General features: G+C 34.3%; 5 protein-coding genes across 10 annotated transcripts; all 5 read left to right on the forward strand.

The window, feature by feature from the left end:
- Nucleotides 1-1,140: 1,140 nt before the first annotated feature.
- LOC105173597 (Pyridoxal phosphate phosphatase-related protein) lies at nucleotides 1,141-4,896 on the forward strand. 2 transcript variants are annotated; one of them, XM_011095391.3, is made up of 4 exons: nucleotides 1,141-1,442; nucleotides 1,961-2,082; nucleotides 2,186-2,381; nucleotides 4,307-4,896. In XM_011095391.3, the coding sequence occupies exons 1-4, from the start codon at nucleotides 1,302-1,304 to the stop codon at nucleotides 4,571-4,573; spliced, it is 726 nt and encodes a 241-aa protein (XP_011093693.1). In that variant the 5' UTR covers nucleotides 1,141-1,301; the 3' UTR covers nucleotides 4,574-4,896. The 2 variants fall into 2 exon arrangements, with proteins under 2 accessions (XP_011093693.1, XP_088731292.1); XM_088875166.1 differs by having other exon boundaries at nucleotides 1,148-1,386; nucleotides 1,966-2,082.
- A 1,808-nt stretch (nucleotides 4,897-6,704) lies between these two features.
- On the forward strand, nucleotides 6,705-10,144 carry LOC105173598 (Mitochondrial substrate carrier family protein). Of its 3 annotated transcripts, none has more exons than XM_011095393.3 (7): nucleotides 6,705-7,080; nucleotides 8,521-8,606; nucleotides 8,709-8,916; nucleotides 9,104-9,230; nucleotides 9,435-9,490; nucleotides 9,590-9,712; nucleotides 9,802-10,144. In XM_011095393.3, the coding sequence occupies exons 1-7, from the start codon at nucleotides 6,919-6,921 to the stop codon at nucleotides 9,964-9,966; spliced, it is 927 nt and encodes a 308-aa protein (XP_011093695.1). In that variant the 5' UTR covers nucleotides 6,705-6,918; the 3' UTR covers nucleotides 9,967-10,144. The 3 variants fall into 3 exon arrangements, with proteins under 3 accessions (XP_011093695.1, XP_011093694.1, XP_011093696.1); XM_011095392.3 differs by having other exon boundaries at nucleotides 6,706-7,080; nucleotides 9,306-9,490; XM_011095394.3 differs by having other exon boundaries at nucleotides 6,706-7,080; nucleotides 9,306-9,490; nucleotides 9,565-9,712; nucleotides 9,802-9,941.
- Nucleotides 10,145-11,412: 1,268 nt separating this feature from the next.
- Nucleotides 11,413-14,243, forward strand: LOC105173599 (protein EFFECTOR OF TRANSCRIPTION 2). 3 transcript variants are annotated; one of them, XR_848756.3, is made up of 4 exons: nucleotides 11,413-11,590; nucleotides 12,205-12,576; nucleotides 12,738-13,817; nucleotides 14,039-14,243. XR_848756.3 is itself a non-coding variant. In XM_011095396.3 (3 exons), the coding sequence occupies exons 1-3, from the start codon at nucleotides 11,489-11,491 to the stop codon at nucleotides 13,458-13,460; spliced, it is 1,197 nt and encodes a 398-aa protein (XP_011093698.1). In that variant the 5' UTR covers nucleotides 11,413-11,488; the 3' UTR covers nucleotides 13,461-14,010. The 3 variants fall into 3 exon arrangements, 1 of the variants encoding a protein (XP_011093698.1); XR_848758.3 differs by having other exon boundaries at nucleotides 14,059-14,243; XM_011095396.3 differs by lacking the exon at nucleotides 14,039-14,243 and having other exon boundaries at nucleotides 12,738-14,010.
- A 2,562-nt stretch (nucleotides 14,244-16,805) lies between these two features.
- On the forward strand, nucleotides 16,806-20,645 carry LOC105173601 (serine acetyltransferase 5). Its single transcript, XM_011095397.2, has 2 exons — nucleotides 16,806-17,280; nucleotides 19,760-20,645. Exons 1-2 carry the CDS (start codon nucleotides 16,906-16,908, stop codon nucleotides 20,249-20,251), a joined length of 867 nt encoding a protein of 288 aa, XP_011093699.1. The 5' UTR covers nucleotides 16,806-16,905; the 3' UTR covers nucleotides 20,252-20,645.
- Nucleotides 20,646-21,520: 875 nt separating this feature from the next.
- Nucleotides 21,521-24,356, forward strand: LOC105173602 (plectin-like protein). The gene is made up of 5 exons (XM_011095398.3): nucleotides 21,521-21,959; nucleotides 22,820-22,961; nucleotides 23,044-23,145; nucleotides 23,862-23,935; nucleotides 24,072-24,356. Exons 1-5 carry the CDS (start codon nucleotides 21,782-21,784, stop codon nucleotides 24,176-24,178), a joined length of 603 nt encoding a protein of 200 aa, XP_011093700.1. The 5' UTR covers nucleotides 21,521-21,781; the 3' UTR covers nucleotides 24,179-24,356.
- Nucleotides 24,357-24,623: the final 267 nt, after the last annotated feature.

The following is a 24,623-nucleotide window of genomic DNA, read 5'->3' on the forward strand; positions in this document are numbered from 1 at the left end:
TATTCATTGGCCTTATTTTGTTGTTCTTATTCATGTAATTCTCATACATTACAACAAAGCACACAGATCATTAATCAACCAATAAAGTGGATTGCGTATTTGATGGCAACTATGAAACCAACTTCTGAGGGTTGGATCTGAAATGCTCCAAGTTGAGAGCCCCGAAAATGAGCATTGAGGGTTTCATTGAGACTTGCACTAAGTATTGCATTTATGTGATGGATGTCGTGTTTTATAGACGACAGACATATGACGTTTATGCAATTTTATTGGGTGGTTGACAAAGGTTGTCAAGCCGACTGAACTGACTTACGGGAAGTCGTCGTATGGGAGCCCGTGAAGCTTGGTGGGTATGACTTGAACTCCTTGGCTCCGATAGCATGGGGTTTAGTCTTCATACTTGAAGATCCACACAGTCTCATATGTGAGACGATTGTATTTAGGGTTTGGTAAAGGATGACCATGTTCTAATGTGGTTATTATAAGCCTTGTTCTAGTGCAGTCAGAACGTGTATAAAAATTAATTAATTCTAAAAGAGGATTTATCGCCTATCACGAGTATGTGAGTTCATAGTTGTATGTCCTTAGTTTGATGGTGAGGACATTTAAATCAAAATTTGGAGAAATGATTCAAATATCTAATTTTGAAAACTACTAATATTTAAATCTTTCCCTTTTCTTGTTGCACTCATGTGTATATAAGGCGGTCTTTGTAATAACTTCTATTTTTGTAATAAGAGTAAGTTGTAAATTTAATTATCGTGCAAGTTGATAATATTTAAAAAAAAAGAAATTGAAGTTGAAGTGCTTAGAAAAATAAATTAATATTTTATAATTTTATCAACAATATACAGAAGTTGATAGATGACTGTTTATAATTTTTTACTTAAATCAATTTAAATAATTTAAAAGTAGCAATTATAAATTAAAAACACCATTTTCAACTTATTTTCAATAAAAAACTGACAACCACTTATTTTTAGTGTTGCAAATGGCCCATCGTTTTTTGTTCATAGATAGCCCAATGTTTTATCAGCCCATCAACACAGCATAAAAGCCCAAATAAGGTTGGGCCTCCTATCTAGAGCTTTTTAAACGGCCCAAGTGGAATCTGAAAGTCTCATATCACATGCTTTTCACGTGGCTGGTGGCTCTCAACCGCCCAACAACAGTATTGAAAAGGGGAAAAAGGATCCGGTACCTGTAAGAGAACACGATTGCTTCACGCGCGGTCGTATTGAACTTGTGGCGGGGCGGCGCAACTGGAAGCTCGCCTTTCTGGTCGCCGTGAACCGCTGAAAATGGCCGGAAGTGTCGTGATACTATTCGACTTCGATAGGACGTTGATCGAGGACGACAGCGATAGATGGGTTATAACAAATTTGGGTCTGAACGAATTGTTCCATCAGTTACTACACGCATTACCATGGAACTCTCTCATGGTCTGATTTCAGTGTTGTTAATTATTTTCCTTTTTCTCTCTAGTTAATGAATCTATTTGAACTGTTGTTTGAATATACATGTGTGTCTGTCTGTCGTTAAGTGTTCCAGCTTGCTGCTGAGTTCTGAGTGGTTGGAAACTGGGATTGATTTTATTACTTTGTTTTATTTCTATGTTTTATTTTTTTAATGTGAGCGTGATTGCATTTTGCACACAATTGCTTTAGTACAATTGTTATTTTATTTTAGGGAAAAAATGGATTTATACTTTGCTGATCAAACTTCAAAAGAGCCTGTGTATTTGTGTGTTGAGTCAGTGGCAATCAGCTTGGCATTGTCTTTTGATGCTTAAATTTTGATCCCTAATAATGGAATTTGGGAAAATTATTGATTTTTTTAAGACATGCTATCAAGCACTTGTTGCCCAATTTTTGTTGATTTGAGGTTAATTTATGTCAATTTTGGAGCCATTCTCCACATTTGTCAAGTTGGATTATGTATTAAACCTGTTGTTCTGTAGGATAGGATGTTGGAGGAGCTATACACTCAAGGGAAAACTGTCGATGACATTGTTGAGTGTTTAAAAGGGATTCCTTTGAATCCCCATGTCATTGCAGTTATAAAATCAGCTCATGCTCTTGGGTATTCCTAAGCACGTTTCAGACTTATTTTAACTTTTGTTTTCTTGTACCCTTTCAATGAGTTGTATTTGAATATCTGATGAACATGTTTGTGGTGGCTTCAGCTGTGACTTGAAGGTGGTCAGTGACTCGAATCTGTTTTACATCAAAACTATTTTGGAGCATAATGGAGTGTACAACTGTTTCTCAGAGATCACCACAAATCCTGCTCTTGTTGATGGTGGAAGGCTTAGGATTTTTCCTTACCATGATGCAGCTTCATCTCATGGTTGTGATCTCTGCCCTCCCAACTTATGCAAGGTATGATGATGTGTGGATCATTTTATCAAAGTGTTGTCTGTTGATACAATATTTTCAATTTTCTCATTCAATGACCATTCACAGATTTGTTAAGTTTTATTACCATGCTAGCATGACTATCCAGCTCCGTACTTGCGTTCAGCCTCGTCTATCTTCTGCTCATGCGAGAAAGAAATAACAACCATCTGCTTTAGTATAGGACTAGCTACATGTTATCACATATTTCTTCATCCCAGCTTAAAATGGTATACTCATGATTGAATTGAAAAAATTCTATTTTAACTGCATTCCATGTTTCAACTAAAGCAGAATGTTTCTATTTAGAGAGAATTTAAAAGGTTAAAATGTTTTTTAAGAGCTCGACAATGATACCACTTTCGGAGGTTAAGATAATCCCAAATTAACGCAACAGAACAAATACAAAGATATAACCTCTTATACATCATGCATGACATTTAAACTCTAAATCAAATATATTACAGAAAACATTTCTACATAATTTTTAAAGCTTAAAGAAAAAGAGAGTAAAACCTGAATAGCAAATATTCAACACTGGATAAAATATACCCACCACAAAATTTTCTTTGCAAAATCCTCATTAACTATCAGATTCTAGGCCCCTAAAGATATTCAACTTAAATTTCTTTACTAATCTAATTTTTCTTTTCGAATTCTCAAAATTTCTCTTCTTGAAAATCTAGGAAATTCAAAGAGAACTCTTGAGCTATTCTCCAAGCGAAATACTGAAGAAATATAATATCAGATATAAAAATGCAACAAATTGAATTTTTTCCAACAAGAGCAGCGAAACACACCCCCAACAGGGTAGCTGGCACGGCAAAACAGAAAAAGGTGGGCTCATGTACAAAAGAAATGGTGCCAATGAATGCTTACCGTTCAAAGCGACCATATGGTAGTGGTCTTGTTGGAGAAATCAGTTTTCTAATACTTTTTCTGAACCCAATCTTTTTCATTATTCTTCGTCTCAGAACTTCCCTATGTACAAAGGCCCTCAGTAATGGTTCAAATGCAGTAAGTAGTTCTCTTAAAGTTTTCCTATTCTTAATTGAGAGAATTTGGAGAGCACACTCAAATAGAAATATTTTTATTAGAAAAAGCTTATTCTTAGTTAAATATATTTACAAGCCGCTTTTCAAGAGTTGGAAACGGATTGTAGAGAAGGCTTTGCTGCATGCGTGGTCTACCCATCTTCCAGTACTTGCTGGTTCTTAAGGGGTTTTTTTTTTTTAGCATTTAAGCTCTAGAAAGTTATATGTTTAATTAACTAATATTTTTTATTTACTATTATTTTTCATATATTATGGAAGTTCAAATTTTTAAATGTCATACATGTATAATAACTAGTCCTTATCTTTTTATTCTGTTTGGTCAAGTTTTGGAATTATTTTAAATGTATTCCCCCTGAAGGAATCAGTAGGGTGAAGCATATTTTTATATCACTACCTTTGGCATCTGAATACAATTGAAGCAAGCTCAAAGTTTTGCAACAAACATGGATTTATAGTTGTAACATGTTCATACTGCCACCAAATTAATAGTTTCTAGTCTTCAAATCAACAAAAATTCAATGGAGGTTAGTCCGATAGTCTTTTTGAGGGGGACTGAAATAATTGAAAGAGGCAGATCTTCCCATGTAATATGGCTGCATTGTGCCAGCCCTGTGCTATCTTTATCTAGGTGCTGTAGATATACTTTAGTATTGAAGAGAAAACTAAAACTGGTCTGTTGTTATGTTGTTACCCATTCCAGTAATGTTGTAATGACCTCATACATATATACAACTAGGAGCTTGTCTGGTGCTAACAACTGTTGAACATATTAGTAAGGCGATAAATGTATTGCTTGAATTATCCTTACGTATTCCTTTGTTGACCGTTCTCGACATATGACATTTTTATTTGTAGGGCCGTGTAATCCAGCAGATCCGGAGTTCTATTTCTGAAAATGAGAGCAAAAAGATAATATACGTTGGGGATGGAATGAATGACTTCTGTCCAACTCTGAAGCTTGTGGCAGGAGACTGCGTTATGCCAAGGAAGAACTTTCCTTTATGGGGTCGCATTTGGAAAAATTTCCAACTCGTCAAAGCCATAGTTTATGAGTGGGACGACAGTGAAGATCTCGCCCGGATCCTACTCGAACTTATTAACAGCAAGTCCATTGAAGACTAGATAAGCCTCTCAACCACTCAATCCTAGTCATTAGGTGTAACACAGATGCAAGGCCGGCAGCCACCCATGAATCTCTCTGTTCCTCAGCGTCTCGTCTTGACAAATGGTGCAAAAGAAGAGAGAGTTGCATGTATATTGTTTCTCCAAATCGAAGGCATCAAGATTAAGGGACGAATCAAAATTCAAAGCAAAGTCTTGTAGGTAACTTCTGTTTGCTAAACTGGATTCTCTGTTGAGGGAAACATTGGATACCTCTCGGTGGAAACTTATTGGCTTTCGGCCTAAGAAGCTCTACTACGGTTATAGATAAGGTTTCATGTGCATCATAGTGTATAAGTAACCATTACTAAGAGCGTGTTTGGGCTAAATTTGCTTAAAATATCTTATAAGTTCATACATTAAACTAATAAAGTACTTAGATTAAATAAGTTCATGAAGCTTATAACATATTACTAATAACAATTTTGTAATTAATATTATCAAAATTAAGAACTTGTTCAAATTTCAAAAATGAGTTAGGAACTTTGTATTTTTTCTAAAGAAGTTTATAACTTCCTAACATTTTATTTTAGATCTTATAAGTCCATTTAAATATTTATCAGATGATTTTCAACATCTTATATATTTTCAAATATATTATAAGATGTTTTTGACACTTATAAGCTATCCCACATGCTTAAGAGTGTTTCACAATTCACCACCCAATTAATAGATTATCTCATTGTATTTATTTTAGTCATTTAACTTTTATTTTTTACATTTAATTATTAATTTTTATTATGATAAGTTTATTATTTTCTGGAAGATGGATAAGTTAATTGACCCAATCCTGTTCTAACACCTGAACAAAATAATACCATGAAATTAATAAATACATATAATTTTCTTATTCTTTTAGGAAAATAGAAAACAAGAAATCGAGAAATATAAGCGACTGTGGTCCTAACCAAAAAAATTGCAGTACACCCAATTAGACCATTTCCTTTACTTTGCTTTTCTTTTTTGTCTTCTTCTGTAAATACTAAATTCCACGTGCAATATATCAACGAATAATTGGTCCAATACATTATGTTTTATTAAGGGGAAATAAAGACTTCTGGCCATTCAAAATAAATAAATAAACATATATACATTGACTATTTTACCTTTTTAAAAATCATGCGTTTGCAATCCATTGAAAAGTGACTTGAAAAGGCATTTTTTTTAAAGTGAAATTGGTGAATTATTAATTTTGAGTAAATCAATTACAATCATCAATATCAAATATATAAATTAAACAATTTTTTATAACTATAAAAATAATATATTAATTATTAATATCAAATAATTATATCTAATTAACAACTATTAGTAAAGTAAAATAATATCTTGCACGTTGATAGGTTCGAACCCATAAATTGTGTAGTTGAGATGGTAAAATATAACAAAAAAATAAAAATTAGGTGACAAATTATAAAATTGATATTATTCGAAGGATAAAATATTTTTTTCTCCTTTTTGACAAAAGGGTTAATTACACTTAGACCCTTTGAAAATGCAAAATTGTACTTTTCTCTAAATAAGTTTTGAAATTACACTTACATCCCCTCTAAAAATTCTTGCTTTTCACGCGACGTATTTGTGTTAGGGTTTGGATGAAAAATGTTAACGCTAGTAAAAAGATTTATACATAAATTTTTAATTTTGTGCATTATTTAATATTTTTATGTATATTTTTAAATTTATAAAAGAATAAATATAATATATATATATATATGGAGTGATGTTAACATCATAGCATTTTCCCTTACAAGTACAAAATTATTATATGAGATGTTAAATGAGGGGTAAATTAAAAATGTATGTAATTTTTTAAATTTTTTGTCCAAATCGTAATGAAAAGGGGTCAAGCAGTGAATCTTTAGAGGAGTGTAAGTGTAATTTTAATTTTTTGAGGGAAAAAATATAATTTTGCATTTTCATAGCGATTTAAATGTAATTAATTTTGAATAAATATTAATTTAGTAGACAAAGCATATGATGTAGCATATACTTAACCTTTTTATATGAATTTCCTGTTTTTCATGAACAGGGGAATTAGAATCTAAGAACAATGACTTTAAACTTGTCCAAAACATATAAATACACTTCCTCCCATACCTAACAAGACGGAACGTTTCTTATTCCTCTTTCCTTCTTCTTTTTCCCTTTTCGCTTCTGCTGCTTCTTCAACACTATACACCTGTGTAGAGGGAGGAGAGAGAGTCTCTCTCTCCCTCTCTCTCTGTGTCTATATATACACACAAACATATATGTATAAATCTTGACAAAAGGGAGCAGCAAAAGGGTCTTTTTTTCTTTGGGCAATGGGAGAGAAGAGAGGTGAGAAGGATAGAGGGGTGCTTTTGCTGGATGGGTTAATTGGGGGGATGCCTGTTTTTGTGAAGGAGCTGGTTGCTGGTGGGGTGGCTGGTGGCTTTGCCAAGACTGCTGTTGCACCACTTGAGCGCATCAAGATCTTGTTCCAGGTATTGGCGGACTAGAGCATTTGTAATCTTGATGTATGTTCTGATTTGGGATGATCATCCATGTTAATTTCTTGGTTTTTGAACAAGGTTGTGCCTGAAGACATCAATTTTTTTGTTTGAAGCTGTTTTGCTCTGAGGTTGGAATGGGGTTAAGGGGATGGTATGATCTAATCAGCATGGTAGTCGACGATAATTGTTGTAACTGAAATTGGGATTTAGGTATATCTATCATTGCTAGTTCTCAGAGTATTTGCTGATTGAGTTGATGGAAAATTTGGGAGTTGGAATCAGGATTTTGTAGCATTGTTCAGTCAGTGTGCTGCTGAGAGTTACAGTTAGAATATGTATAGACCTGATAAACTCAGAAGTCATTCCTTGCATAATTGATATGAAGAATATCAGTCATCCAACATCATAAGCGGGTAACGCTCGAACCAGTGGGTTGGTTTGCATTATTGGGAGTTGTTGAGCTTCTATGAATTTTAGTTGGACTGGGCATGTACTCTAAATATTATATATTTTGATAGAACAAGTGGTTGCATTCATAGACACAAAACTTTTTACCCTCTTTGGCTTTTACTGAAAGTAGTTTATCCAAAAAACTGTATTTCAGCAAGGTGTGTATCTTGCATTCTTTCTACTTAGAAGCTACATTCCAGCTTTCCTCTGGATTAAACGGGAGCTGCATAGATAAGCTTGACTTTCGTCGACCAATGCAGCCTCCAAACTGCAATAAGGATTACACTGAATTTCTCAATTATCACATCCATGTCAAAAGTGCGAGATGCAACAGATATATCTGAGCTTTGCAGAGTCATTTACTCTATTCTCGAGCATTATGTGAATCCTTTCTTTCACCTATTAATTATGTGCATAGGTGTTCAAGAAGCTTATTGTTGTAGAAGATGATAATAAGTGAAAAGGTGATTTTTCATAATCTAGCAATATAATGGAAACAAGTTATACATGGATAATTGTTTTCAACAATGTGACATGTACAAACCTATCCATTTTCGATGCCATGAATACCTGTAAACATTGTGTTTGTTCGCCGTCATATATTGGAGGTTTTAGGATTTTGCGGGACTGATGTAACTCTGAACTTTATATAGGGTTCCCCTCTACAAGTAAAAATTCTATGCTCCTCAATAAACAACAAACATGAGGTTTGAACATACTGGAGTTTGAGTTTACTAAATTATATATTGATGACTGTAAACATCTCGCTTTCTTCATGATTAATGAAATCAAGCTGCAAAATGAGCAAGTTGCATATATAGAAGTTTGGCATTCCATTGCTTCTCGTGGGATGGGTTTTCTGGAAATTGATCCTGAGTTTATTGGATGGGTTGCACCCTAGGAATGATGAAAGTGCATGTTCTTTTTAAGATGGTGGTGGGGAATGAAACTAACATCAGTTATTATTCATAAAATTCCCAGACCAGGAGAGCTGAGTTCCATAGTCTTGGCCTGGTGGGATCCTTCTCAAAAATTGCAAAAACAGAAGGAGTGCTTGGTTTTTATAGGTAGAACTCTATGTTAGTTGTTTCTTCTGTAGCTGACTAATTAAGTCTTTTTTCTCATTCAGTCTTTCATTAATCTAACTAAACATATTATATTTATTCTAGAGGCAACGGAGCTAGCGTTGCTCGTATTGTGCCTTATGCGGCATTGCATTATATGGCCTATGAAGAATACCGAAGATGGATCATCTTGGGTTTTCCTGGCATTGGGAGAGGCCCTGTCCTTGATCTTATAGCTGGATCATTTGCTGGAGGCACAGCTGTGCTTTTTACTTATCCACTTGATTTAGTCCGGACAAGATTGGCTTATCAGGCAAGTATCAAGAGACGTAATCGTATCACACTCTCTCTCGCCTCCCCTAACTTACAGGATTCTCAACAGCAGAATTCCGTGTTCTTTATAACTATTCGATAACGAGTGTATCAGCGTAACGATAAACTTTTTATTCCATGTTAGAGTTCCAAAAAATTCAAGCAATGATTCTAATAGGGCAGTGCAGGTTGTTGAATCCTCAAAACTCAGTGTTAAAGGACATGTGCCGACAGAACTAGTGTATAAAGGAATTAGAGATTGCTTCTCCAAGATATACAAAGAGGCCGGAATGAGAGGTCTCTACCGAGGTGTTGGTATGTCGCTGTAGTCCTATATGCTTTCACTGCAAAATTTCAGGCTTTTTTCTAATTCTTGCATCGGTTTTTCAGCTCCATCACTCTACGGAATCTTCCCTTATGCGGGGCTGAAATTTTATTTCTACGAGGAAATGAAAACCCATGTCCCTGAAAATCACAAAAAGGACATCACAGTTAAACTCGTGTGTGGCTCCGTTGCAGGTTTACTGGGTCAGACTTTCACTTACCCTCTTGATGTCGTCAGGCGACAAATGCAGGTAATATAATGCTTGCCATTTCAGAGTCATAAACAGATTCTGACGATGTTCCTGATCAAAATCAATTGTCACAGTGTTTAAAATCCCATGAACTGGCAGGTCCAACGACTCATGACACCAAGCAGCAATGCAACAAGAGGCACACTAGAAACTCTTGCCATGATTTTCCGAACACAAGGCTGGAAGCAATTATTTTCCGGGCTTAGCATAAACTACCTGAAGGTGAACGCGAAATCTCTCTTATGGTCCGTTTACTATAAACTCGTTTCATCCACCAACGACTGAATGTGAAAATCTCTGTGAATCCTCAGGTTGTACCTTCTGTAGCAATCGGATTTACCGTCTATGATGTTATGAAGGCATTTCTGCAGGTTCCATCAAGAGATCAAACTGTGGTGGGAGTTGCCACCGACGGACTGAATAATCCGCCATCATGCATACCTCCTTCATCGTCATTATCTCAAACTCAGCAGTAGTTATTCTTCACCCTTGTGGAATTGCTCCCCATTGTTGTTGAAGGCCATCTCTAATACTGTATTCGTTTAAGATGTAATATAGGCATTTATGGATGTATGATAATAATGTTTAGATATAAGGGTAAATTACATTAATGTCTACAGTTTGATACAATTTCAAATACTTCTCATTGAAAAATTATCGATATTTCTTATATACGACATAATTATGCAAGCCTTGAATGGTAAGCTGGAAATGCCAACTTACCTTCAATAAATCTTAAATTTTTCAAGAAAATATTGAAAAAACAATGTGATGTTTGACGGATATTATTATAAACAATATGTAAAATTTTGGTGGTGGACGGACATTATTATAAAATATAAAAGTTTTAATAGGGTTGAATGCATTTTGGACAATTCAACATAGCATTTAGATAAAATCTTAAAGAAAGCAAATGATATGAATTAATTGTTGTCCGAACGCTATTAGTAAGGGAGATTATCAATTTCTCAAATGATGAGAAAGTATTTGTAATTAGTATCAAATTTTATAAGAGCTCGACGCAACTTATAATCCTATACAAATTGTTGTTACAATCCTATATAAAATTTTAATACTTATTATATATTAGCCCATCCAATTGTTTTAGTTAGCCCTTGTAATGTGATAGACCAAGCAAAAATTTGAAGGCCTTTAATTTATTAAAGTGGATTAGGGGCACAAATAAATCAAGTTAAAAGAATATGAAAAGACACAATTTTGTAGGAAATTTAAATTAAAAGTCTTTGAATGGGGAATTGACAACATAACCACTAACATTTTTTTTTTGGGCACGAAATTGGTGAAAAAATAGATTTAAAAATAAGATGGAAGATCAAAATCTTGCAAAAAAAAAATGTTTGATTATATATATTAAGAGAAGAATAACAAATTTTTTTATATAGACTACATTATTAGATGAATTATATGTGAATAAATATCATGTATCAAAAAATTATGATATGAAAATTTATTTTTATTGGACATGTAAAATTATTATAGTTATTTGTTAAATTAGAATTATTTAAATTTTATAAATATAATTATTATTAGAATATTATTTTAATAATTTTTTGGCCTCCTCAAACTTTCATCCTGGATTTGTCTCTACTAAAATATAAATAAAATTATAATTTTAAGTCTGCACATTTTGATCCGTTCACCGTAATAATTGGATGAAAATCTAATGGGGACTAATGGATATGGCTAATTGTTAGACAATTGTTAAAATAAATGGGTATTGGTAGTTTTTTAAATAATGAGATATTTATAATTATGATAAACTTTAAAAGAATGTGTTGTAATTTATTTTATTTTAACTAATCTACATTTTGTTAAAAAAATTAATTACTTTTAAACCTTAGGCTTTAGTGTAGATTTGTAATATATTTGGATTTTCTTTAAAGAAAAAAAGATCACTAGGATTAAATTAGGACTTATGAGTCTAACAGGAACGGGCCGAAAGCAACGGTCAGCTCACGCGATACGGTGGTGCGCACAATGGGAGTGCCCACCAGCTCCGCCACCTCAACCACCGCCGCGAGGCTGAAGAGAGAGGATTTCAGGCGCACCAAGCACGACTCTGCTTTCTCGCAATGGAAGGTCCAAAAACACACGGAAATTATGGTTTATTGGTGTTTTATTTTGCTGTAGTTTACACTCTTGATTTTTGTAGGTTTGCAAGCTAAGATTACTTCTTACTGCTATGAACACGAACTTAACATTAGGTTTGAGACTTGAGGATAAATGTTACTGGTTTCTGATCTGTACTGATGGTGAATTCATTTGTAGAGTTGGTCTGGAAGTAAATCTTTTTTTTTTCCGAACAAAAAGTTATCATTTCTGGGCCTGTACGATTTTGAATTATCGGCATTTGAGCTAGTCCGCACTCGATTTCCGTACAGATAGTAAATGCTAATATTGTTTGGGTGTAACTTTGAAAAATAACGAGCTCCTCTATGGTTTGATCGAGCATGTTATCGATCTTGTTTGCCTTTGTTGAAAGAAACTATTTGAAACAATTGGTGGAGAATTACTTGTAGTTTGTGTTCATATCAGGGAGTTGTGAATGGGGAAATAGAAGGTTACTTTCGATGGAGCAGAAGTAAAATTTCAAATTGGTAGTTTTATGTTCTTGACAAATAAACTGCATCTTTTTGTTCTGGCATAAAATTTGGTACTGATGCATTGTCCCATCTTATTTTGTTTATCACTAGATTCTAATAGGAGCCCACGATTGGCAAGATCATTCAATGGGAAAAGAAGGAGCGGAAAAGTACAGGACGCAGAACCTCCCAAATTGGATTTCTTGCCCAGGAGTGTATGAGCTTGGGATAGCTACTTCACGCCCACGATCTGGGAGAGAGGCCCGCAAGCTTGAGTCAAGCTCTGTAGTTCCTGTTTATCTTGGACAAGCTGACAATCTTAGGACTAGACTACAGCAGTATGGCCGTGATGGTGCACATTTAGAGAATGGATGTTCGAACAACAAGCTTAGGAACTTTCAAGGTGTTTCTTCCAGTAAGGAGCCTGGATTATTCATAGACGTATTCTCAAGAGGATTGCCAATTGTTTATAGATGTGCTCCTGTAAGTATTACATTGATTAAGTCAACATATTTATGAATCTTAGGCTGATTACACAGAATATCGTCTTATGACATTAAAGATATATATAGTACCAATAATCATGATGGTTTTGATTTTTCTGCGTCATTATTCTAATTTCCTTCCTGGGATTCTTTGTATAGATGAAAAGTAAGAAGGATGCTGAGATAACTGAGAAGCAGCTACTTGACAAATTTGATTACGCGTGGAACAAAGGCAGTAATGGTGGACGCCGTCATGATGATATCTGCAGAAAACTTGACAGTCTTGCAAAATCATCGCAGTTTTCTTATCTAGCAAAGAAGCTTCTTTCTTTCAACCAGAAGAAAGTGGGCATTAAGATCAGAACCTATGAGCCATGTGTGTCAAAGGATGGATCCAATTTAAGCAATATGGATAACAATGTGACTATCTCCAGGATATTTGGAATTAAGAGGTTGCAGCCTACAAAGCTGCAATATGGTTCTGATGATAATTGCAGTGATATTTGTGGAGTTGCCGTGTGTCATGGTTCTGTTTGTACTACACCACCTGTAAAGGGTAGGAAACGATGTGCCATACACAAGGGAATGAGAGTTAATGGCTATATTTCGAAGTTGAATGCAGAAGGAAAAGGGCCTTCTGTTGCTGTAAACGTGGGATCCAGTATAAGACCCAACCGACTCTCTGCTGATCTTCAAGATCCGAGATTAACTCACAGCAGAGAGATTCCTAATAACGAAATATTTGCTCCAATTTGTGGATTTATCTTGGATGATGGCTCTCCTTGTAAAATGAAGCCTCTTCAAAGAAATAAAAGGTGTTTGGAGCATAAAGGAAGAAGGATCCGTGTGTGCCAACCAAAAAAGTTTGTAACAGAAGGATAGAACAACGTCATGCATGCTCAGTCCTCCAATACAAGACTTTGTATAATGATGGAGATCAATACAAATACTTAATCTCAAGCTTTGGCAGGGAGCTGTAATTTAAGCTAGATTAACCATATGTACGTGGAGTCAGTTGAAGGATGGAGAACATTGTACAAGACGAGCTGCTTCCAGAACAAAAGAAGGTTCAACTTTTATAGAGGTGTGAAGTTAAAAGGTCCAACTTTGACATCACTTGCAGCAGAACTGCCTGCCCTGTGTGTTCGCTGATGCTGATTGCAAAACAAACATGTACCAGAAGATGAAAGAAAGCAATAAGCATATAGCGGCACAAAGAATGTTGCACTCGTCCATTAGGTAGTAGCCATAACTCGGTCTGAATATTCTACATCGACCAAAACTCATACTCTTACATTGTCATGCTGAATGAATTGCTACGTTTATCGTCCCTTCCTATCTTTCAATTGTGTACATCAATATTCAATGAACATATGTGTTATTGTATTTAATAAAGGCATACCAAGGTTGTTTTTGTCAAGAAAATAGCAAATGAATGTCTTCTTTTTTATCATTTTCAGATAATCGAACACCGTTACAGGTACATTTCAACCTTATTTGTGGTGGAGCAGTCAAGCTGCTCATGACAAACTTAAGCCCCGGTGCCAACAAAGCTTTACAGATCTGGTAAGAGAATTTGAATATTTGCTTGTACCATTACAATACTCTACATGCACTTCCAAAATTCAGCCAAGTATCATGTACATGAGTTGCTTTTCATATTTACCTAATATCAACTCCATATATAAAGCCTCTTTCTAATAATAAATCAGCAAAATGAAACTTCTATATATATATATATTTAGATATATATATATATATTTAGATATAGATATATATATTTAGATATAGATATATGTTTTTTTTTCTTTCCTACTTCTCTCACTCCATCCCACATATTTTTCTTATATGAATTTGATATGAAATATCAAGTAGTATAAATTGTATCAAGTCAGCATAATATAAATTTCATTACTAAAAGTTAGTGTCATTAATTAATGTTTCTTATGGTTCTCAAAAAAAGTAGGCGGTGTTTGTTTAATTAAATTTAATTTTTTAGGAGTTGTCAATGTCGATGTAATTACCCTTAATTTAATTCTACTATATAAATATCCAACAATTCCAGCAATCACACTTTATAAGTCTACTTGGGCTTATAAGGTTGGATAAATTTTTTTAGTACAACCTAGTTGGTCATTTACATCGCGGTATGGGGGCTCAGGTTTGGAATTAGAGTTGCAAGTAGGGGTGCAAATGAGTCGAGCTCGACAAAATATCTTAGGTTGAGCTCAATTATTTTTTTTTCCTAAATATTTGGATTTAAAAAAAAATATGGACTATTATACCATCTGGAATACATTATTCAAAAATATCTAAATAAGAACTAGGTAGAAAATATTTACAAAAAGAAGCAAAATGATGAAAGAAAATTGACAACCATGAAAACATTCGGTCCAATTATTTAATTATAAGTAACCAAAGTTCCATACAACTACTTAGTATTTAAACTAACATCAACATTTTCACTTCACCTAAATCTTATAACCTCATCAGTCCAATCATTTAGCGAACAAACCCATTCAAGTAATAAAAAAAACTATAACTTTGCAATGACACATAAACATCAGCAATACATGGGTGCCCTCCACATTTATCAAGTTCCAACTCAAATATACAAAGATCTTGAAGTAACTGCAAAATATGAAGCAAAAGAAATACCATCGGTCAGAATAAACTTTGTTGTATCAAAGTTAAAAATATAGATAAAAAAAGATAGTTAAGGATGTACTAATTGATTATTCAAAAAAACGAACTCAAACCAAAGTAACGTAATATGCTTTTTTCTTACAAAAAAATCATATTTCAGAAGCATTCTCAACACTTGGGAGGAATACATGTATTGCTTTCTTGTCATTCTACAATTCTATATGCAAAATTTTATTACAAAAACAACAATAATAATGATATAATATAACTAAAAGACAATCAAAGTCAAATACTACCTTTGTCTTTTTCTTTACTCCAAAGCTCTATCTTCCAAGTATCAACAATCTCAAGACCTCGACGAGGAGGTGGAATGTGAACAAAGTTGAATACATGTTTCTGTAGTTGTCAATTTTCATCTATCCAATGGCCAGTTATCACCATATACTCCATCTTTTGATTTTTTGGTTTCCAGCAATCAGTCGTAAGACTAATTTTGTTCACTTTTTGCAGTAAGTTCTTCAATTTTTTTTTTCTCAGCCTCGTAAACATTGACATAATATGTTCTTGCTGTCGTTCTTGAAACTCCTCTTCTTTCAGGTATTCCCCTTCTACAAAATAAATTAGACCCCTCTTCTTTCACTTCAAAGAAAGACTTTTCATGCATCATTATCCAATTAGCCATTAACTTTTTTATAGTTTTCATGTCAAATTTCTGGTCTTGTAAAGCTATGAAAGAGTCACTACGGTACTTGCATTGAAAATCAAGGAAGAAAAAAAGTTCGTACAATCTTTTTTTAATTTCTCACTCCTTAGGTTGTGGAGACCCCTGTTGAAGATATCTTAATACTGTGAAATAAATCAACAAATATTTAATTAAGGCTATCATTTACCTATTATATTTTTATGAAAAGTTTACAATCTGAAAATATTAATTACTAATTTTAAGCCATTATATATATATATATATATTGATTGTAAATATGAACTTTCCCTCTTTGACAATATATATATATATATAAATGGTATTAGAATGAATTCATAATTAAACATATAACTTTTCATTTCAAAGCAATCAGTAGGAATATTTATTATTATAGAAAAAAAATAAAATTTTAAAAAATTAGAATTGAGTCAAAATTATGTAATTTTGATTTAAGAAAGCCCTTTAAATGTGTATATATATATATATATTAATAAATAGGTTTAATATAATTTACCTCCTTATGATATTGATATTACAAATGAGTAAATTATCTATATGAAAAAAAAATAATAGCAATTTATCACCTGTAAATTTTTAAAAATAAACTCAATATACCTTCTGTTTAAAAAGGTGAATTACTTCATTTTGAAAAATATAAAGGGTAAATTTGTCTATGTTTAAAACAAAATTGCTATTCTTTTTTATAAGAAAGTATTTTACTTATTTGTAATATTACAAGAGCGTTGTTCACATTTTTTTCATTATAAGGGATAAAAAATAAAAATTAAATTTAAAAAAATCATTTAATTAACTATAATATAATAGTGAAATTTCTGACAAAATAAAGATGAGTCTATGATGAAAGAAAATCGGAACATTATCCTAAGTTCCATACCTTTAACAAAGGAAACTAACCCTCATATCCACGCCTCTCTACCTTCCACCAACACCACATTTCTACTGTCGAAACCACAACCAATGCCGGCTGGAGAATTCTGCCACCTTTCACCACCGCCGGGGTCGGCGGAAGAGGAGGAGTGGGTTTGGACCCAGATCAAAGCCGAGGCTCGTCGTGATGCCGAAGCGGAGCCGGCTCTGGCTAGCTACTTGTACTCCACAATCCTCTCCCACTCCTCCTTGGAGCGCTCTCTCTCCTTCCACTTGGGTAACAAGCTCTGCTCCTCCACGCTGCTCTCTACGCTTCTCTATGATCTCTTCCTCAACATATTTTCCAACGACGCCAGCCTCCGCTCCGCCACCGTTGCTGACTTGCGCGCCGCGCGTTTTCGTGATCCCGCCTGCGTTTCCTTCTCCCACTGCCTTCTTAATTATAAAGGATTCCTCGCCTGCCAGGTACCTTTTTTCTTGATTTCGACAGTGCTGAGTCCGGTGTCCCGAACAAGCGCCGGTGGAGTTTAGTAGTTTTGGAGAGTCAACATTGCAATTTAAAGTTTACGTTTTATTCTTTTTGGCCTTATTTGTTCAGAATTTTTTGCATATAGTACTTGTGCTTGTTACGAAAATTAGTTACCAAATTATGGAGTGGGCTGTTAGTTCTCTTGTTTTTCTTTTTAGGCACACTTATGCTCTTGCCTGTTGATGAGAGTGCTTTTTCTAGAAGTACTCACAGGAAATTTTCTTAATTTGAAATTTCTTATACTTAAGATGAGACTTGGTTGGGAAGTTTGACTTGGCACTTCTTAGAGGAGGGGTTCTTGTTTGAGGGATGTATGCTGTTTATGGGGTGGATCTCCTGCCAGTAGTAAAATTGAACTTCATAGTCTTAAGTAGTAAGATTTTGCAATTTCTTTCATATGGTATACTAAGAGTGCAGTGTCTCATGCATGTGCGGTGCAGTGTATTGTTTGATTTTGCAACTTGGTTCATATGATTTGCTGACCATGTGAAATTTAATGGAAGCCTGGAAAAAAGAATTTTAAATCATTGACTAAATCAATTACAAACTTGCAAATAGAATGTTTGGAGTTTATGCTTTCTGTCTTGGACTCTCAAATCGTTCCAAATTGCTAATGGCAGGAGGGAGTGTTTTCATTCCTTTAAGTTTGGCTCCTGTATATTACTCTCCTGAGTTTTATCTTTACGACTTAAAGCTATAATTTTTCAATTCCACCCTCAAGTTTTCTGAGTCACTTATAAACTTGCGTGTCATATGGCATGTAACAACTTTGGATAACATCAATGTTCTCGTGCTGGACAAGACTTGAGTTGTTTGATCTTCCAATTTAAATTTAGGGTTAAAGACAGTTTGTACCCTTGAAATATACCTATAGTTGCATTTGGCTAAATTATGAAAAGTAATAAAAGCTCACCAAACCAAATAATTTGGCGTTGACAACACAAAAATGGGCATCTATTTACCTTCTAAAAGATTTTCATTTACCTCTCCAAAATGTGTGTATCACAAAATTTCCCCATGAACTTTTTTTTAATGATTTTGATCTTTATTAAACTTTTATTTGAAAAATAATATTTAAAAGAATTATCAGATTATGGTAAATTATACAAGTTTCTTTACTAATTATAAAAATTATATATTTGCAATAAGATTTGTTTTATATAAAAGTTTTATTATAATTCAAATTACTTTATAGTGGGTTATTGTAATAAACATGTTCTCAATGCATTTTCATCCTAAAAATTATGGTCAATTTTGTCAGGGGGGATTTTGTTACCTTTTATACTTTAGGGGTGGAATGCAACTATAGAAATACTTTAGGGGTGGAAAGTGTTTGTATCCCTTAATTTTATCTTTCAAATTTATGCCTGTTACCTTCTAGTCATTGAATACGACCTTTATCTTGTCCTTCTGAACACTGCTTGCAAAGTTGAGCATCCCATCATTGCAAAACATTGAAAAGCTATTCACCTGTAAATTTACATGATTCACGTTAATCTTTCCTTATTTATTGGCTCACAGTTATATGTAGAAGCAAATTGATTTATCCACATAATATTGGCATGTGTTGGTGTTTTCGTGAGGACTGGATTCTAGGTATACCATCATCAAGATAATTATCTTTCTCCATCTATTATTGTGCTAGATGAGCATGAAGTCCAATTTCTCTACGTTCTTCGCTCTTGCAAATCTATTCACAGTATCTGTGCATAGCATTTATGAATAACGTCTTGATAAAATTCCAAAAATTCAAGATTGAAGTGTCAAGGGAAAACTCTGGATTTAAATTTGGTGAAGGGAACTTGAAGAACCAGCCTTTTTCAGAAGATGGAATGTATGGATTACAAGTAGTTACTGATACTTTGTGTTAGATAATTCTAATATACGTTAGAACTACAGACATGGATCTTATACGTATTAGAAAGGGTTGTGAGCAGCGAGCTTCATATGATCACCCAAGTATTATTCAGCAGACACTTCTTTATCAAATCAGTTTAATTTCTTCCTAACCGTGTTGAGAATCAAGGTTAATGATTAACTATTGGTGCGAGTATGATGCATGTGTTAAAGAGAATTATGGTATACCTTGACACTACAAAATTGACGTTTTGAGAGACTTATGGCAGCTCAAAGGCAACTGTACAAGTGTGTAGCATCGTGTGCAATTAAACTGCCTTCAGATCAATACCAGTTCATGCTTCTAGCTTTGTTCTCTTCGTAGTGGCATGCTTGTTACTCTTCAAACACATTTTTTCTTGCTCAAACATTATTCCCCTTTTACTTCTACACATGCTTGGTCTCTTGTTTCTCTGCTCAAGTGAGTGTTTGATTCGTTGATTGGTTCCGTTATTTCCATATAAACCTCAAGAAAACTTTCCAAAATCTTATATGAACTCATCATATTTGTACCTTCAGGCTCACCGAGTGGCTCACAAGCTCTGGACTCAATCTCGAAGGCCTTTAGCACTCGCACTTCAATCTCGCATCTCAGATGTTTTTGCTGTTGATATCCATCCAGCTGCCAGAATTGGCAAAGGCATCCTTTTTGATCATGCAACAGGAGTTGTGGTTGGTGAGACTGCTGTGATTGGAAACAATGTGTCCATTCTCCACCATGTAACATTAGGTGGAACTGGCAAGTTTGGCGGCGACCGGCACCCCAAGATTGGTGACGGAGTGTTGATTGGCGCCGGAGCCACAATACTGGGAAACATCAAAATTGGGGAGGGGGCCAAGATCGGTGCAGGGTCAGTGGTCTTGATCGATGTGCCTCCAAGAACAACGGCTGTGGGGAATCCAGCTAGATTGGTGGGTGGGAAAGAGCAACCGACAAAGCATGAGGAAATTCCTGGGGAGTCGATGGACCATACTTCTTTTATAGCTGACTGGTCAGATTATATAATATGACCCCCGACCTGCTATGTTGTTATAGAATGTAGGAGGAGAATATACAACTAGCATGATAGCTTTCTGCGAGGGGCAGTCGGCTCCTGTTCAGGTTCGTAAAACGTATAAATGTGGAGTTGCCGAGTTGCGATGCAAGCCAACTTATATCTCCTCTGAATGTTTATACTTGTATGATACAATATGTTCTCATGTCCACTTCTTGTTTCTCCTGTATCTACTGTTGTTCCATGGGTCATGAGCTACATTACATGAGAAAGGGTCTAGAGATTGTAATACTGCTCCAAGTGGTCTTCATTGTGTTGTTTGATTACATGACCACACAGCTAATGTATTTTGTGGGCAAATGTTTTGCTTTGTTTTTCTAGAAAACAAGGTTTGAGGTATTTTAACTTAACCTTTGTTCATCTCTCACTAACACAATATATAATTAAATATACTGAAAACTCTCTTCAGACATATGTAAACTTTTACACACACACCTATATATTTGTGTATGGAATTCCTCTATGTTATATATTTTTGTATAAGAAATATAAATACTTAATATATATATATATATATATATATATGACCAAGTATATTGAAAAGATGGATATGTAAAGTGATAACAATGAAATAGTTGGGCCGGCAAAGCGAAAATCACCCAAAAAAATAAAAAATAAAAAGCTAATAAAATATAGGCTAAGCTACGCTGTATGATTCGAATTGTGGTGATTTTTATATTTTTACATAAATTATGTTGAGTGACATTTTTACAGTTTTACATAATCTATGTTGAGTGATATTTTGCCAGTCAAAATATACGAGGTTTATACTTTCTCGTATCAGGTTGTTTTTTGGTGGTGAAGAATTGCACTAGAAAGTGATAACATGGGTTGTACATGAAATATTAAATTCAGATTTCATTTAAATACAAAAAAAATCATATTTCAGATTACAAAGTGTAGTTTATCTTAAAATAATTCAAACTTTTTTAAGAATAATCATATTTAAACCTCCTAATTTTCAGTATGATTATACGAATCATTCTCATTTTTTTTATAATCATACATATACTCACAAAAAACATCAACATTGTTGTACTAACATCCCCCTCCCCCATTTTAACTGTACGCTGTGCCAAGAAGAAGAATATATAACTTAACTTGTGCAAAATGCATTTTTGTAATAATTAAGGGTGTGTATTGTAAACCATGTGAATTTATGGGTGCAGAATGTAATAACGCATATTTGAAAGACTAATCTGATAAAACTGAAAGAGTCCACACTTGCGTTAATGTTTCAGCTTCAGGAAGGGGAGCAATTCACTGCACTTTTTGAAATTCTCCTACCTTTCCCTCTCTCGCTCCCAAAATCCCAATCCCCACTTTCGGAACTCAAAATTATGTCTCCAGATCTCAGTAAGTTATAATTTTGTTCGGACCCTCTGGAAATCACAAAGGGTGAAAAACCCTTTAGCCCATTGCTCGAATTTGAACATCTGAGAATTCACTGTGAGGGGATACAATACAAGAAGCCAAAGTGAAAAAAATGGGAGAGACGTCAAGAAAAATGGATATGGAGGAGCTAGTGACTTACGGCAACAATCTGATAGAATTCTTGAAAGAAGATAAGGATGCTGTTGGTCTCAAGCATTTTCTCCGCCAATCAGAAGCCCTTCACTCTCAATGTGTCAAGGATTGCAATGAAGTTCAAAAGTCCATTGAAGGTTTGATTTCCCGTTTTCTAGGGTTATTCTTAATTGATTGTTGAATGTGTTACATGTAAGCTCTGCAAACCATCGATCCGTTTGTTTTCGTGATGACCCAATCATTTTTCTAAGTCGTAGCTTGCAGTGAGGATGTCGGGTGAGTTTCTATTAATCTTCTTATATAATTACTTTAGTTCTTAAACCATCCCATTTCCCAAACAGTAAGCTAAGTTTTGAGATCCAAGTGGGCTAAGCTGTTTATGTTTGCATGCATTGTTGGATCACAAAATCCATCTTGTTAAAACATTGTATACTTGAATAAATGTGCATCACGAGCACAAAGGTGTATAGCTCAGTTTGTCAGGCACCTTATTACAAACGTCTTTTAAAGATTCCTTTTGATTGGTTGGAAGATGCAGAAAGATGAGGAAATTGGTATTGGTGTCTTAACTGGTTTCTCTCTCTCACGGTTCGGGTTAGCACTTTCATTTTTGAATCCGCAGTAGTTTGAGTTACGGATTGACATTAGATATACAAACTCAACTACAATGAAATATCTATTTATAAATAGCTGAAAAATTAACACAGTACTGCATACACCGGATTTCAATGATATCTTTTTGTTATTATTTGGTATATTCTCTTGAAATTCGTTTAGCTACTTGCTTCTTCAAATGCCAATGCACTTTATGTGATGCTGAGATGAGCTTTCTGAGAGTTTCTGTTGTCTTGCCTCCTGGCTTAATAGGATATTATGTTTATATTCATCGTACTTGTGCAATACTTCATCCATGTGGTTTAATCCAGTAACATAGTATATGATATGGAAACAGAATTGGGTCAGTTTACCTAGTACTGATAGTTTATACTTGTCCCAGATTATGAAAAGAAGATTGATTCATGCAAGCAGAAAGCAGCTGCTGCAGAATCTGAGACTGCTTCGGATGCAGAGATAGATACACTGCAGAAAGAGTTGGAAGAGGGACAACAACTCGAAAGGATGTTCAGGGAGGAGCTTAGATAAGTATTTTATTTTAGTTGTATATTTTGTGATTCCTGATTTATTTCCGACAACATCAATTAACAACTTTATAATGAACACAGTAATCATCACTGAAATTGATGACCTAGAGCGTCAAAGGGTCTCCATTGAAGAACAAATGCAAAATGTCAAGAAATTTGAGCAAGATGAAAAGAGAGCTCAGTAAGTCATGTGGAAACTATGGTGCTGCTTTTCTTTCCCATGTATTATGGTATCTATTTCATGATATTAAAACAGTGACATATTAACAGCACAGCACCATACTGAGACATTGTCGCACAGGATGGTACCTCCAGAAATGCAGCATACTGTTATTTCTTTGTTCCTTCTTTCCTGTCACTGTTTCAATAATTAATTGCTTTGTTGGTTGGATTTCTTGTCAAAATTTTCCACATCAGAAAAAATGTGTTATGTGGATAAACTATGTTAAGAAAACTAGACACTAATGAACATGGATAGATGCAGGGTCCCAACTCTTTGTGATGGACTCCTTGGGGCAGTCCCACAACATAGTTTCCAGCTAACTGTATTAGAGATTATTATTATATTACAGAAACAATGCTAGACTTCTGATTGCCTATACATTCTAGTATTTCTTCCGTTTCTTCCATGCTGCAAGTCACAACCTTTGATCAAAATTCATATCCCATGTTAAATGTTTCTGTGAACTTGTATAACTTCGACAGCAACTTGACGAAGGAGTTCCTATCTCCATTTTACATGACAACATTTAACTAATTCATTTTGCTCTGTTTTGTGATTTGACCATCTACTTTATGTTGGGGCTTTCTAATGTATTTCTGCCTTTATCCTGAAGAAAGGAGTCAAGTGGACTTCATTTTTGACCCCCGCTCACGTAATTTTCTTTGGTTTTGTAGGATGAAGCTTTCAATGTATGCTTCCGTCACAAATATAATTCCATACTTGGATGATCCATCCAAAATTTCCGGCCGTATCCTTTTTTCTCTTTAGTAGCTAAATTTTGTGACATTTACTTTTTCTCAATGCTTTCACATCTGGATTTTTACTTTGTCGGTCGTCATAGATTAAGCCATAAATACATTTTTCTTTAACTCTATATATCCTAGATATTGTGGACAGAGACAAGAAAGTGGTCGAAAAGTTTGAGTTTGATCCATCAAAGGTCACTGCCTTTGATAGTTGTAACAACATTTGGAAGATGATAAACTTGTGATGAATCTGCATTAATTATTCTTTGTATTTGGGATCACATGTATGCTCCATTTTGATTTCTTGCTGGGGAATGGACTGTAATGCAACGTTGTGTCTTGATTTTGCTTTGTTCCATTGTCGTATATCTAAATACTCCCGAAGTCCATATATATATATGTTGTATCTTGATGTTTCTGTTTCTTCAGGTGTTCATCATCAGACAAGAGTTTGGCTAAGCTTTTTTGAAACATTTGATAACTATATCTTGTAAGTTGTTTCAGGAGTTTAAAAAATGAGGATGCGTATTTTAGAAATAAGTTCTTAAAATATTTGTACAAAATAATATATTAAAGCTTATAAGATATTTTTTTATTTATTTTCATATATTTATAATACACATAATTATAATTTATAAAAAAAAGTAACAATTATACCCCACCCCCACCCATCTTCTTCCCCCCTCCCCC

Source organism: Sesamum indicum, linkage group LG11 (genome assembly GCF_026168435.1).
Source record: "Sesamum indicum cultivar Baizhima isolate 11 linkage group LG11, ASM2616843v1, whole genome shotgun sequence".
NCBI classification, from domain to species: domain Eukaryota; kingdom Viridiplantae; phylum Streptophyta; class Magnoliopsida; order Lamiales; family Pedaliaceae; genus Sesamum; species Sesamum indicum.